A 16,039-nucleotide genomic window follows, 5' to 3' on the forward strand; every position below is an offset into this window, starting at 1 on the left:
GAGAAAAAACAAATAAATCAGATTGACTTAAGGATTAGAGAGCAATTATAACGGTGAAGGTCATTTCTCCTCGGCTACCGCATGGAATGATCGTATATATTTTTTAAAAATCGGAAGGCCGTAAGGAACTGCAGACTTGTTTTCAGCAAGTTCCATGGGCCTCTGTGTTTTATTTGAAAATTTTCCACTTTGGTAAAAAGAACTCTGTGTGGCCAAAATTGGATACTGAGTCTCCCTATCTGGTTAGCCCCAGTTCCTGCACCGAATTTCTGGAACCAGTTACTGGACAGAGGATGGGCAAAATTAATAAAGCTCTTCATCTCAGTCCTCTCTCTCACTTTCTTCTGCCTTTCCTAGAAAAGCAATGAAGAAGAAGCCAAAGGAGGACAGAGCCTCTTAACACTGGCTCTATCTCCTTTGCCAGCTGATAATATTTGAAGTCTAAGAAGAGTTCAAAAATAAATTTTTCTGTGAAGTGCATAACATAACCACTGATGAATATCTGCAAAAGCTAGGACACATACATAGGTGTCTCTGCAGAAACATAAAGTGCTGTCTGTAAAAGAGGCCAGTCTGTTTTGGGTTATGCTTGATTTTTAGAGAAAAATTAAATGGAATTTTCTCTCCATTTTTTCTTTCTTCCTCTTGCCATTCCCTATCCGTCCATCCTCTGGTGTAGACCCCTAATCCTTGAAGGGAATCCAAAAATCCTCTAACCTAGTGTTTCCCACCAGTCCAGGAATCCTTCCTGAAGCCCCCCGTGTCTCTTTTCTTGAAAGGACAGTTCAGGCTCCATCTGTAGTAGCTTTGTCCCTCTCCTCACCTTCCATTTTTCTTTTATGTTGGACTGTGTTAAAGAATGTTCTCTTTCAAACCCAACCATCTTTCCTCATCTATCAAATATTAGCAGGTGATGGTCGTGGGTGAAGGTGATGGGTGGGCTGAATTAGTTGTTCTCTGAAGCATTTTCTGGCTCTACCATTTTTCTTTCTATCACTGTAATATTGACAGAGTTTAAGTAGCCAATGAACTTGGAAACATGTTTTGCTCTAACCCCCCTCCTACTTCTTGTTCCACTCTTTTATTTGTAAAACCCCTTTTGACAATATTTTGCTTTACTGTGCTTCACAGCACAATATATGCAACTGAACTGAATATTTACAACTGAACGTTTGTGGCAACCCTGTGTTGAACGTCCATTGGCGCCATTTTTCCAACAGCATTTGCTCACTTTGTGTCTCTGTGTCACATTTTGGTAATGCCTGCAGTGTTTCAAACTTTTTCATTATCATTCTATTTGCTGTGGTGATCTGTGATCAGTGATCTTTTTCTTTTTCCCCTGGCGTGCCACGTGGCATGTGAGATCGTAGTTCCCCAACCAGGGATGGAACTCGTGCCCCTGCAGTGCAAGCACAGAGTCTTAACCACTGGACCTCCAGGGACTTCCCTGTGATTAGTGATCTTTAATGTTATTATTGCAAAAAGATTACGACCTACTGAAGGCTCAGATGACAGCATTTTTTGACAATAAAGTACTTTTCAATTAGGGTATATACATTGTTTTGTAGACATAATGCCATTGCACACTTAATAGGCTACAGTATAGTGTAAACATAACTTTTATATGCACTGGGAAACCAGAAGATTCATGTAATGTGCTTTATTGTGATATTCCTTTGATTGTGGTGGTCTGGAATCGAACCCACAATATCTCCAAGGTATGCCTATACTGCAGAACTCTCTTATCAACCTCCAATTCTCAGATTCACCCATGCCTTCCATTCCTCTGTAAAACCAAGGGCTGCCCCAGCACGCTGAATTCTTAGCCATGCCTTCTCCTTTAGCATTCCAACTCCCATTTGCTCTCTTTAAAAAAAGTCAGTTGTATGTTTGCTGCTGACTCTGTTGATGCTCATTGTATGTATGTGTCTGTATATGCTATAGTTGTAACTATAGTTAGGAGACTCAAATATTATGTAAACCAGTAAACATGGGCGTGAAAAAATTATTTTTCTATGAAAAGTAAATTGAATGCTTGGGGGATGACTTGATAAAGATGAGGCATGGAAAAACAAAACAACAACAACAAAACCCTACCATAGAATTTGAGGTAGCTGAGACAACTGCAAAAACAAAATGGGGAAAACATCCAGAAGGATTATATAATCAATTTATTTCAAAAATGTCTTTAAGTTCCAAAACTGAAATGGATGGGCAATACATTTTAGATAAGGGTTTTGTAAGAAAGACAGCATGGGACTCCAGGTAGCCAACACAGATTCTAAGAAAGGCCTTGACTGTATCTCAAAATACAGGTGAATGAATGTTTATTTAAATCTTTTAAGTCAAAATAAAATATTTAAGATATAGGTATGTAATTTTTATTATTAAATGCTTTAACTGATCTTTCAATTAATCACATAACTCTTAGTCCCAAACAGAAAATTTCTAACAAAATTCCCCATATTTAGGAGTTATATGGTAGTGGAAAGAAAAAAGGGCAATATGAAGGTAGAATTCTGTTTTGTCTATTCCATTCTAACAAACACACATTAAATCTCTGTGCCAGGCGGTGAACTAAAAAATAATCTTTATAACACATTGGTTGGTACCTACTTTATGATGTTTTCCCATTGTCATCATTAGGTCTCCACAAGCTACAAAATGAGTCTTAGAATGACCAACCATCCCAGGTCACAGTTAATTAGTAGAGGCAGAATTAAAACCCAGAGCACGTGCCATAGAATACTATTGTTTGGCCGAATCCTTTAACATTTACTAAATGCTCTAACTTATGCTATAGTCTTCATGCATAGTCCAAAAGTAAGCCCTAAAATGCTAACTTTTCATTCAGATTCGAGAGCATAGTGTTAGGAGATCACGAAAGTGAGAAGATCAACCAAAGCCTTCCCAAAGTCTAGATGGACTGATGATGATTTTTCTTTCTTTGTGCTAAGACTAGCTCTTGTCCAAAGTTACTGAGATGGAAATTTCTTAGATGACAAGTGATTTCACTACAGCAGGCTACCAGTATGTGCTTCTCCTTAAAGGATACAAGAATACACTTCCTCCAGCAAATTTATTTTTGCATGATGCAATGCAGCCAGTCGCATACCACTGGGCTTGCTCTCTCTGGTATGCAGAACCATGAGTGACCCAGTGGGTTTCCGTTTATGGAAAATTCATTAAAAGGAGCCCACACAAAGCTTGAAATAACTACTTGGTTTGGGAGTTCCTTTTGTGATCCCTCGTCATGATCTTTGCCGCAGAAAACTATTTGAGGACTATCCAGAGTTAGCTAAACTTCTGGTCAGTTTGGAAACCATAGTATTTTACAGTTCATCTTAGCCAAGAAAGGAAACATTCAGGATATATATCATGGTGAGTTTCCTAAAGATCTCTTGTAGTATAAACTATAAAGCTTATTTTTTTAAAAAAAAAAAAACCCTCTTTTCCTATGAAGGTTAGTTTACTTGACTTTCTATAGTCTTATAGTGTAGTAACTTCTTTCCTATTTCCTCCATTCCTTAAATAATTTATCTATTCATTCATTCAGTGAACACTTATTGAAATAATTACTATGCTCTGGAAATATTGTTAAGCAATGGGGTTGAATAAGTTAATGTTCCTGTTTGCTAGAACATTCATCCAAAAGCCTAGGCTGATGTAAAATACTCATAAATCACTGCAAAACAATTGGAGGTAAAACAGAGGAAAAAGAGGATCAAGAAAAGGCTCACTAGAGAAACAGGTCAGAAATGAGGAGAAGCTGACATTAGACAGTGGTAAGGAGGAGAGGAAGGGATAGGTATGATATATTAGCTGATTGCATAGGGAGGGAGGTACTAGAAAGAGCAAATAGAGAACATGCCCATGAATTCTGACTACTAGATATGTGGTGTTGCCGTTAATTACCAACAGCAGGAGGAGGCAACAGTTATGGAGGAAGAGAAGGAATTTAGTTTTGGATCTTCCAACTATGAGACTCAAGTGATGATGTCGAGTAGACACTTAACTACATGTATTGGGTATTCAGGATAAAAATGCAGCTGAAGACACAGATTTCAGGGTTATGAACACATGAATGGCTCTAGAAACAGAGAATAGGATGGCATTACCCAAGGATATTGTACATAAGCAAAAAAAGATTAAAATGTTAACCTTTGGAACCTACAGACATTTGCAAGATGGGATGAAAAAGAGGAGGGAAAAAAAAGTAGGGATATCACAGAAAGTTTCAAGAAGAATGCTAAATGGATAATGTATAATAATATCTAAAAAGCATACAGCTTTTAGATCCATTAGATTGATGTGAATTAACAGGAGCACTTTTAGCTGGAAACCTGCATACCAGGGTTCCAAGCTCAGTTCGACCACCAGCTTAATAACCCTTGGCCGTTATCTTACCTCTAAAATGAGAATAATCCTTATTTTATCTATCCCTATACAATTGTTTTAAAATTAGTAAAGGGACACAAATAAACTTGGTAAAGAATAAGATTCCAGACAAGAATGAGTCATTATTACATATGCTAATTACATAAGAGTTGGGAAATGGGGGACATTTTGAATCAGACTCATTTTAGGAGACATTTCGAAGCTTCTTGTTCAGTAGGGAGTAACACACCTAAAATATGCCATAAGTCGATTATCTATCCTATTCTTAATCATCTCCAGGAAAAGCATCTCTGACTTGTTTTTAAAATCAGTTTCAGTATCTGCCCAACTTGTATCACTTGCTTGGTCTAAGTAAAATATTTCAAGGCAGTTCCACAGATTTGATTAGAGGGCTCAGATAGAAAAGGATTTGTTTCCATACACCTTAAATGCTTAGCATGGTGCTTATACATAGCAAGTATTCAATATATCTATTTTAATTTTATTCAATTCAATAGATATTGAGTACCTACTATGTGTAATTAGGATTACTGGTGATTCTACAGACACAGATAAATAGCCTCCATGTAAAGGATAAATTTTCAAGGACAAGCACAAAATCTGCAGTTTTCTCGTCTGTAAAATGAGAGTGATGACAGAATTTGCTTAAAGGAAGATTTTTTTTAAGCATCTTTCATTTTGCTTGACATTTTGCATGTACTGTTCCACTTGTATTTAGCTTCTATTTTAAAGGTAAATGTGTAAAAAAGCAGGTAGCTCATTTGAGAGGTTTATCTCCTGCTGCCAGTTCCCCACCTGAGGGTCTACCACTGCTTAATAATTTCCACAATAGCCAGGATTAGGTCTCTAGGTAAGGATGTAGAGCAAATGCGTTAAATCTGTTCATCTACTAGGAACTGATTTGCTGCCAACAGCTTTTGCTAGGTAAACAGGAGAAAGGAAACACAAGCAATTATGATTTATTAGATGAATCACTGGGCCAAATTTTACACTCTTTTGCTTCCCTTGGGGCTGAAGAACTGTCTCCAGGTAAGACTTAACTTTAAATGTGTTTTTTTGGTTCCCTTCAAGAAGTTTACTTTAGTTGTTTGGAGGCTTTTTAAATTAATTAGCAGTACCTTGTTTATGTTTGGAATCAACCAGAATTGTCAGAACAGATTTGCTTATGAGGCTTGTGCTGCTTCAGAGGAGTTTTACAGATAATTAACATTTGATAAATTAACAAATAAATGAGAGACTCTCTAAGACAAAAGAACTTGTAATGCAGGTAAACACTTCAAACTTCCCGAGGGAGATGTGTAGAAATCTCCCACATTTTGGATCTCAGATCTTAATATTTCTTCTCTTGGACTTCTATTAATCACCAGATTTGAGATATAGCATCAATTCTGAAAATTTCAACTCAACAGCAGGGCTGGTTGCAATTTTCCTTATAATTATGTCCATTCAGGCCCACTTGACAAGCGTAAGGGTGATATCACTAGTTCAGTTTTCCAGCTACAGTCCTTGGCATTTTGAGCTCAGAATGGGCAATACATTTCAGTATGTTGATATTTTTGAACATCAGTTTTTAAATTCCATTTTATATCTACCTTTCCTCAAAGATAATACATTGCTCACATCATCCTATGAGTCAACCTGGTTGCTAATGATCTAGATCGAAGCCCAATCAATAGATGGTCAAGGGCAGCTGGTGAGAGAAAGTTAGAAAAAAACAGACATGGTGGTTATGAAATGGAATAGAAACTAGAAATGGAAATGGAATAAAACAGGATGTGATTTAAACATGTAGACATTTATCTTGTGCCTACAACATGCAAAACATCATACTGGAAGCCCTGGGTGATATGCTGAATAATAATAACATAGTATATTATAACATCATTACATAGTAGGCTCTATACTGAGCCCTTTCTTCACATGCGATTGTCATCCATCCCCTCCAACCACCTCTGAGGTGATAGTATTAACCCCATTTTATAGATGAAGAAACAGTCTCAGAGAAGTTGAGTGACTTGTCAAAAGTCACAGAGCTAGTACACATCTAAGCTGGGATTCAAATCCAATCTTGTCTGAACCTAAGCCTTTAACAATTGACTATTCCCCCGGGAACCTGCAGTATTACGAAGGAGATGGGCATATAAATGATCACCTATGACACAATGTAAAATTCAGTAAGATCTATATTTTGTCTATCCGTTCATACATCCATCCATGCCATCCCATCCCCTATCTGTCATCTATCTATCTATCTATCTATCTATCTATCTATCTATCTATCTATCTATCTATCTATCTATCTATCATTTATCCCTGTGAATAAATTCTTCTCTCTCTTTGGTCCTGGAATGCAGCAGTTCACACAGCCTCTCTGGAAGATGGTCTTGTGAGACTGAGCAATCAGTTGCACTTTATACTAAGCAGCGGCTTCTCAGTGATGCATCCCCTTGAAGTTGCCTTCCTTCCTTTTTTGCTTACTCTTCTTTCGCCCGCTCTTGCTTCCCTAGGATTGCACTTTTCTAATAAGGAGCTAAAATATAAAGTGTTTGCCTCATGCTCTATGCCCTAATGGGTCTGGACTTAGAATTCAAGTCCAGTAAGGAGGGCAGGACATTTAATTTCAACGGAAAAAACAAAGACAAAAATATGGTGACCCCCTCCAGCTGAAGGAGGAGCTGAAAAAAGGATGAAAAAATACATTGCAATCACTTTGACCAAGGATATGACGCTGAGCCGCATCCCAGGACATTCTTAAACCCGGCAGAGAAGAGAACTCTGGTTGAAGGAACCCAGGAGCTTTGCTCTGCTTTATGGGTATTTTTCACTGGACTCAGCTGCTAGATGTAAGCTCCTACAGGACAGAAAAAACTTCTCAGCCAGGTCACCTTAGGGAAAATTACTTAACTTCTCTGAACCTCAGTTTCCTGGCCTGTAAAATAGATACCAATCTCCGCATTAGAGGATTTTTGTGAAAATGAAGGCTGTTAGCATTGCCTTCTGTCCAGGACCTAGGATGATATAGAAATTAATATCTGGAACATGGTTGGTTTGCTGTGAAAGAGGGAAAGAGAAAAAAATGTGGGGGGTCATATATGGGCAATTAAGTGCTCCTATGTGGAAGTGACTTCTATCATTTACACTCACAAGTCATTGCCAGAACTATTCACACCCCTACCCCCTTCCTCCCCAGAGAAAACTAAGAAGTACAATCTTACCATGTTTCTGGAAGGGAGGAGAATGGAAAATGTTTACAGACGGCACTAACGACTACATCATTGTTCAATAACCATCACTCGCACTTTCTAGTTGACCTTTATTTTAGCACAATCTAGTTGATTTTTTTCCTTTTTACTGGGTGTTAGAAGAGACAGGAAACAGTGTGGGAGCAGAGGGATGTGTCTAACAGCCCATGTAGAGTTCCAATGCAGTATTTAATGGTCATGCCAACCCACCCATTATCATGCTTATTTCACCTGAACGTTTGACACTTATTCCAAAGAGCAGTATGCAGTTGTCAAGTACTTCCTTGTGAATACAGATTGAAACCTCTGCTCAAAAGGAGTCTAAGGAGATTGCTGGTGACCATAATTATACCGCTTTAGTAAATCCTGAGGGTATGTCTTGGACCTGGCTTCTAACTATATGGGATATGAAAATACACACATTAATGGCTTCTATGCTCGCTGAAGACAAAAAGGACTTGTTTCAGAATGAAAAAATAGTTTTTGGTTTAAAAGAATATTCTGTGATCCTAAAGCCCAGAAGTCTTGCTACTTAAAAGCAGGAGACATTTCAAAAGCTGCTTCCTCTTGTGATCTCATTGACTTAAACAGAATTTCTTATAAATGAAACCAATTGGGCAGAAGAAACTTTGACAATTGCAACAAAATAGATTTTTTAAAAATATTTCTTTGGTATACTTTTTTCATAGATAACTAAGTCCATTTAATTTTTGTATGTCTGGAATATTAGCTAGTATATACTAAAACTTTTTGATTCATTTTTTAATGACAAAGGCTTAAAACTAAAGCAGACCTTCCACACATCACCTGGTCCAACACCCCTATTTTAGAGATGAACAAAGTAAGACTCAGAGAAGTGAAGTCACTGACTGGACCTCAGAGTCTAAGGCAAAACTGAGAAATAAGATCCCTTGCTTCTTGTCTGCTGTTGTAGAGCTCTTACTGTCATTACACCTCACAAATGAATTCCTAAGTTACTTTTGTTGGTGTTGGTGTTGGTGGTGATGCCAACTGATGGTGGAGGGGGGCTTTCTAAAGAATAAGGTCTTGATATCCATATTTTCTAAGAATAAAATAGTTTTTTTGAACAAGAAAGTACCATTACATGGCAAGGGAGATTTGGGGATCAAAGACCAGAGAAGAAAACTGAATTTACTAAAGGCGGTCACAAAGCTTAGATGAATTACTATCTTGTTTTAAATCTAAATTCATCTTGACACAGATTTTCCTACTTTAAAGTTGATTATTAAAGAGGCTCTTATAGAAAATGCTTCCAAGGTGCAGACTAAATTGTAGGGAAAATCCTAAGGCAGTAGTTTTTAGTTTTAAAGAAGATGCTTCAAGGAAATTAAACAATGTTTTCACAGTATTAAAACTATAATACTAAAGAGATGGATTTTTTTAAAATCCCAATAAGAAAGTAATAAATCAGGGCTTTCTGGAGCACACTACTTTTTTGGAAGTATGACCTTCAGAAATGACCTTTCATTTCCTCCTGCATCTTCTATCCATTTATGGTCTGGCTGATTCAGGTGCTTCTGAGAAATTAGGGTGAAAAAAAAAACCTACCCAAGCACCTGGAAAGTTATGTCACCTTGTAGTTGAGAGAAACCATTTTAGTGTGTCTGTAGACTGTTCTGGCCTTTGGAACATTCATTTAGCAAGGCCAGGTAAATGTGAGAGGGAGTGGGTACCACACAGCTTCTTACCTAATGTGTTGTAACACTATTCTTATCCCTACAACTGTCTAAAAGAATTCTTTTTTTAGACTTTCTATGCTAGTTACCCCAAAATAAATATTCTGTGGTAGTGAGTTCCAAAAACTAATTACATGTCACATAAAAATACCGTGTGTATTTCAAGTTGGCTACACCTCACTCTTTCTTCTTGCATAGATAGTTTACAGATGTTGCTAGGATTTCTGATTGACTAGTTCCTGCTCTTGTGGGTTGCTAAGTTTTATTTTGATTTTTGTTTTCTTTTCTAAACATGGCTGCTATTACTGTTCATATTTGCATTTTGTTTACCTGACTATCAATATCAGAAATGTACTCTGGAGCTGCTTCCTCCTTTCCTCTCTTGCCCTGTGAAATATCCTTCCCTATGGCATAAAAACAAACAAACAGAAAAAACAAACAAACAAAAAACCCATTCTATGCTCATGACCCAGATTTTCGTATCTCAAGTGTAGGCTTCCCCTGTGCTCTGAACTTTTTTGAACCCAAATGCCTATTTGACATCTCCATTGGGATATTTTACGAATGTATCAAATTTATCAAACCAAGAATGAACGCTTGATGGGAAGATCAAAAAGGGGATTCAGCTGAGGTTAGGTAGCACCTGCAAGGGTATACATATAAATCTGGTTCATTTTTGTTGCTCTCTTAAGAATGGACCTCCACGACGGTATTGGTATGTATCTTCAGAGTAGGAACGGACAAAAGAATATTTAAAATACTGGTCAGGTGGGTAGGGTGTTATATTTATATTTTGAAATAGATCAAAGCTAACATTAAAATGTTAGATCTCTGACAGTAAGCTACATTCTGTTGGGATATCCATGGAAATTGCTGGTAGGTTATACAAACACCCCAGCAAATCTCACCATAGCTCCTTTGACTCAGCAAACACACATTTAGTGTCAGGCACTGTGCAGACCTGGGGGCTGTAAATATGAATCAGATGAAAATTTATGTTTGCAAAGAGCTCATATTTTGTTTACCACAGGTGTAGTACTATCCCCTAGAAGTTCTGGAAATTTGTGGGTGATTTCTATTGTCACAGTTTCTATGTGCTGCTAAATGTCCCCAATGATCCAGAATAATCCCATGTCCCACATACTTTCAAATGTCCTATTGACTGATATAAGTGATCTAAGTTAAAAAAAAAAAAACAAACCTATTTATCATTATATGAGCCTGGATTCAAACTCCATTTTATATATTTATACACACACACACACATATATACACATATGTAAATATATATAAATATATATACACAAACACGTATACATATGTATATACATATAAAGTGGTTTTTGCATGATTTTTATACGTATTGAATTTTCTAGGAATTTAACAACATAAAATTTGATAGAGGGTTGTACTTTGTTTTGTTTAAAACTTTAGCGAGATTTGTTCTCCATTCAAAAAATCACAGCACCAAAGCCAGGACTGATCATGGTTTTGAACACCAATGTGACACATGTGCTCCCGTCTTTGTTCCTCCTAGTCTGTTCATGGCAATTCTACGTAAAGATGCTAATATAACATTACTTCACTAAGTCTTCTAGTGAAGCTTATTTTATTATAAATTACTTTCTTTGTATTTCTCCTTTATAGTATAGTTATGCCAGTATATTGATTTTTTAAAATTCTGTATGTAGGTAAAATATATGTGCTCTAAGTTTCATTTCAGGAGAGCAAGGGAGTTGTTACAAAGGGTTTTTTTAATAAGTGTATGGAAGAAGTCTGATCTGATGGAGAACTACTGCTCTACAGGGTAAGACACTCAAGTACACAGATAATGTTGGCATCTCTGCTCCATAGTAACAACATCAGGGGTAGCCAAGCATTATTAGGTAAGGCGTTGAATAATGCAAACATAATTTTTTATGAAATTACTCTTTCTCTGAAATATACTTTCCAGTCCTCTTTTTTGGGGCTGCAAAGGAGAAACTCAGGCTAAAGGAAATACTGCTGGTCAACGAGATGCAAAAGGAAATAATGCTTTTCACAGAAAGCTTTCACAAAAAGGGAACATGCAGGCGGGGGTGCTGAGAGTTGCTTAGAGCAAAACCCAGCTGGCAAGTTAGTGGATAGGAGAGCAAGAATATTTGAGTGTGTGCTTAGCGCCCCTTTGATAGACACTGCCATAGCTCTCCTTCTAGAAACAAGTGGATAAAACATCTGGCACAGAAAGCCTTCTTCCCTGACCAGTGGAATTTGACAACTGTGGTTTTAACCTAAGAAGTAAAATTAAAGACCAGATTGAAATTAGGAATTGTGCTGACGGTTCATGGGTGATAGAGGCCAGAAAGGTTGCTAGGGACAGAGGTTCAGGACCGTTGTGGACTGAGTATATGTTAGATTCTCCCCAAAACTTCAGAGTTATCATTCTCTTAAACAAACAAACAAAAAGGCTAGACAGATATACTCAACCACGGGGGGAGGGGAAGGAAACCAAAACAACAACAACAAAAGGAGGACCGACACATCAGGCAGTTGTCCGGGGAAAAAACATTTACTACCCCCCAGTGCTTCACCCCGCCCCCCAACCCCAAGCCCTGGTGTCTCACATTAATTCAGAGCTTAGCTTTGAGAAGACCAATGGATGGTTCTAGAGCTCCATGATGGGACGTTTCAGCCACCAGTTAAAATCTAGGCCTAGACCGGGATATTCCCAGTCTAGGGAGTCTCCTTGAGCAACCACGAAAGAAATGACTTGGTGATGTGACCACCTCATCTTGCAGAGTAGGTCTCTAATTAGCTACATCAGTGAGCATTCCAGAAAGCCCATGACTATGGCATTAGTCCTAATGACCACACCCCCTCAGTGCTTGCTTACAGGCATATCCTCTGCTCTCACAAAAAGAATCTAGAATTGTAACTTTGCCTCACAATTTTACCTTCTTCCACTTCTTACATTCAGGATGCCTTGATTTTATCTCCAACAGTGAAACATTCTATTGCTCCTTCAAGGTAATAGTTGGTGGCCATCTCTCCCTCCTATGAGCTTCGTCAGCACTTTGTTTACATAATTCACTTGGGTCTAGAGCGTCCTACAGTTATCTGTGAGCATAAGGCTAGAAGCTAGTGTTAATATGGAACAGGAACTTTATGTGGTTATCTTGCATGTGTGCATATTATTATCTCTACTTTATAGAAAACTAAAACTCAAGAGAGATGTAAATTGCCACACAATCTTTTATGGTACTGGTATTTGAATTTTGATCCAAAGTAACCAAACTCATAACCACTGCACAACAACTTTCTTTATGAGGTCCTGGAAGGCAGGATCTTTTATGTTCCCCAGTCACCTAGTACTTCTCCTTTTGTTATTCTTATTATACATCCAATATCTGCTTTCCCCATTAGGCTATGTGGTCCATGTGGACAGAAATCGTGTCCATGTTTTCCATTCTGTCCGTAGTGCCTAGTGGCATGCCTGGTACAAAGGACTAAATAGCTGTAATGCTTCCAGTTCTTAGAACTACATCTTGGTGTTTACAGAAGGGCATTTGGACTCTTCATGTGTAAGTACAAAGTATCTTTTTTCAATTATTTATAAAATAAAGTCAATCTCAGAAACTACGGAAAGGGAAATCATTCCTATTTAAAGTATTTACTGTGTTCAAGACACAATAAAAGGTTTCTCTTCTGATAATGCTGTATCATCTACAATTAGTAGATGCTGTATTATCTAAATATATATCTTCATCCATATACAGACCAGATATCAAAACATTTGTCTACTTATTATTTTGAAACACTTATTATTAAGTATATATATTATTTAATGGAAATTCTAAAATTTAAAAGTTACTGATAATATGTTTATTATGAATTACATCTTTGACAGCATATAAAAGGCTAGGAAGAATAAAAGGGTACCCATTTTAATAGCAGAATTATTTATACTAGCCAAAAACTAGAATGATTAAGTCAATTGTGGTGTAGCCAGACAATGGAATACTACACAGCAATGAAAATGGATGAGCTTTTGTACATCCAACACTGGAGACGATCTCACAGTAGAACCTTAAGTGAAAGCAAACAGATGCAAAAAAGTACATAAAGTTCATTTACATAAAGTTCAAATATAAGCAAAACTCATCTCTGGCATTAGAAGTCAGAATATTGATTCCTCTGGCCACAGCCATAGTGGTGACAGGGAGAAAGCCCAGGAAGCTTCTAGGGTGCTGGTAATGTGGTGTTGCTTGATCTGGGTGCTGGCTCACAAGTGTTCACTTTGAGAAGCTCAGACACTTATGATTTGTGCAATTCTCTATATGTGTCCTGTTTTAATAAAGCTTCACTTTTTAAAAAGCTCTGCATACTATCCATATTAGTGAAGTTATTTTATATAATATACATATATACATACACACATACACATATAGGTATTATATGTAGTGGTACATAAGATTAGCATACTTAAGTGTGGACTCCTGTTAATCTACCTTTTCTTTAGTGACTTTGCTATTTATTTACTTATTTATGTTTGTGTATCCCAGGAACTAATTGGAAGACTTCCTAGCCTTCCATTCACTCTTTGTGGGTTGGACATTGATATTCATGCAGTTACTGCAACAACTTCCAAAACACATATGTGGCTTAAATATGGATTTTCCTATCCTTTCATGAATGTCTGATTCATGTCTCAATGCATTCCACACTCTAGTGACATAAAGGAAATAAGCCATTGGTCATAGAATAATCTACATACAAATCTCATTAATTTGATTGGTCAAAATCCAAATTAAAAACAAAAAAAGAAGCTAAAAGTTACAGAGATTCCTTCTTTTCCAAATTGCATGTGTAAAATAACTTTTAGTTCTATTTAGTGCTGAACTTCAATTATTTAAACATATTTTAGAACCTAATTAACATTATCTCACCAATATTTTCCACATTACATTCAAATTGAGAACTGAAATATCCCATTTTGATAATAAAAAGTTAGTAAAATGTTAAACTGCACAGTAAAGAATGTGTGTGCATGTGCGATCCTTTCTCTGGTGCCACTTATTCAAAATTTCCCATAGCATTTGCTTAAGTGGGGAATGAGCCTAATGATATATCATATTCACTGCATCCAAACTTCATTCTAATTACAGTAGTTTTAAGAAGACTGACATCTCCCAACTTATCTTGATTCTAAGAGACCACTTTATTGCTAATGATAATAATAATAATGATGGTGATGATAATGACGCTCAGGTTAGCTAAGCAAAGATGGTATGAACCATCTGAGATGAAGAAAGACAATGAATAGAATGGATAAAACTCATTCCAGTAAAAACGGTCCAGAGCTCGTCTCTTCTCCATAAACCCAGCAGGAACTTTCCAGTGTAAAGGGACACCCTAGGAGAAGCACAATCAGTTTGAAAGAGGTCTCCTGTTCCAACCTGACCCCAAATCTGTCCCGGGAGAGGAAGCAAGTCGAGCTTTTTCCCCATCAGTCCTCGGGGAGGTCGGGAGACCGGGAGGCGAGAAGCCTCCCCCGGCGCCCGGGGCACCGGTGCCCGCGTCCCCGGACCAGGGACTTACCACGAGCGCGCAGCACAGGAACTTGTTCATTGTGGTCCCCGGGAAACCTCAGGCGCTCGGAGGCGGCGGCTGCGGGGTGAGCGCTCCGGTGCGTCTCTGCAGCCCGTGCACTCATCACGTTATATATATATAGTGTCCCGGCAACAGGAAGTATCGGCTTGGCTTTGATCATTCATTCCCTATCTGGACCAAACTTTGCACCTTTCTTTTTTAGGAACCTTGGGCGGGAGCGGGGGAGTGGGGCTGGGGTCCGGGGTTAACGCTTTCAGAGCCAGGAAGGAAAGAAACGGCGCGGTGGGGGGTGGCGGTGGGCGGTGCTGGGACGGGGATGTCTGGCCCCTGGGAGGCGAAAAAAAAAAAAAAAGCCACCGGGCTGCGGAACAAGGCGGCTGCTGTCTCCGCGCGGCTCTGAGGTTTCCTGACCCCTTCCCGCCAGCGGCCGGCCTCCTGGCAGCCGCGGCCGGCGGTGGGAGGGCTGGGCGCACGCTGGGTAGCCGCTGTGCTGGGCTCCTCCACCCCGAGCGTCAGATTCAGCCAAGATCCGGGCGCAGCCTGCAGTGCGTCCCAGACACTGTATTCCACTCTTGTCTGACCCCCTCCTCAGCGGTTTCTGAGCCCTCCAATAACAAGCCTTCTCATTCACGCACTGCACTGTCTCAGAGCACTGCTCTGGGAGTTTGCAATCATTAATCTCCAAGGTTGCATAGACACGTGAAGAAACTCCTCTAACTTGTCTGGTTCTAAAGCTCATGCTTTTTCCTATTCACTGTTTGTTGCCTGGGGTAGTTAGAGCCAGAGAGAATCAGCCCAGGAAAACTTCCTGCCTAGGGCAGGAAACACCTTGCAGGCTGTGGGATACATTCGCCGCTCTTTTCTTCATCAACACCATCATCATCAAAGGGTTATTGGTACCTTCTTGTCCTACCTACTGAACTTCTGGAGTTGCCTCTTCGAGGTCTTTCCACCGCCCCCAAGCTGTTGGTGGAAGTCTGGTGCTTTTCCTGAAGTGTTCTTGTCTCCCCCATCCACTCCCACCAGCTGCTTATCTGAAAGTTGGACCTGATGACATCTAAAGTGTAGACTCATTTTGAGGGCTTGCAGTTTACTGATTTGCTCTCAGGTTGC

General features: G+C 38.7%; 1 protein-coding gene across 1 annotated transcript in view; it reads right to left on the reverse strand.

Annotated features, from left to right (window-relative positions):
• TNFRSF11B (TNF receptor superfamily member 11b) overlaps positions 1 to 15,148 on the reverse strand; it is a 28,025-nt gene extending 12,877 nt beyond the window's left edge. Inside the window, exon 1 of the mRNA XM_068525785.1 lies at positions 14,915 to 15,148. Coding sequence (XP_068381886.1) covers positions 14,915 to 14,944 — 30 coding nt within the window. The 5' untranslated portion in view covers positions 14,945 to 15,148. The remainder of the gene's footprint in view (positions 1 to 14,914) is intronic.
• Positions 15,149 to 16,039: the final 891 nt, after the last annotated feature.

The sequence above is a fragment of the Eschrichtius robustus genome, chromosome 17 (assembly GCF_028021215.1).
Source record: "Eschrichtius robustus isolate mEscRob2 chromosome 17, mEscRob2.pri, whole genome shotgun sequence".
Taxonomy (NCBI): domain Eukaryota; kingdom Metazoa; phylum Chordata; class Mammalia; order Artiodactyla; family Eschrichtiidae; genus Eschrichtius; species Eschrichtius robustus.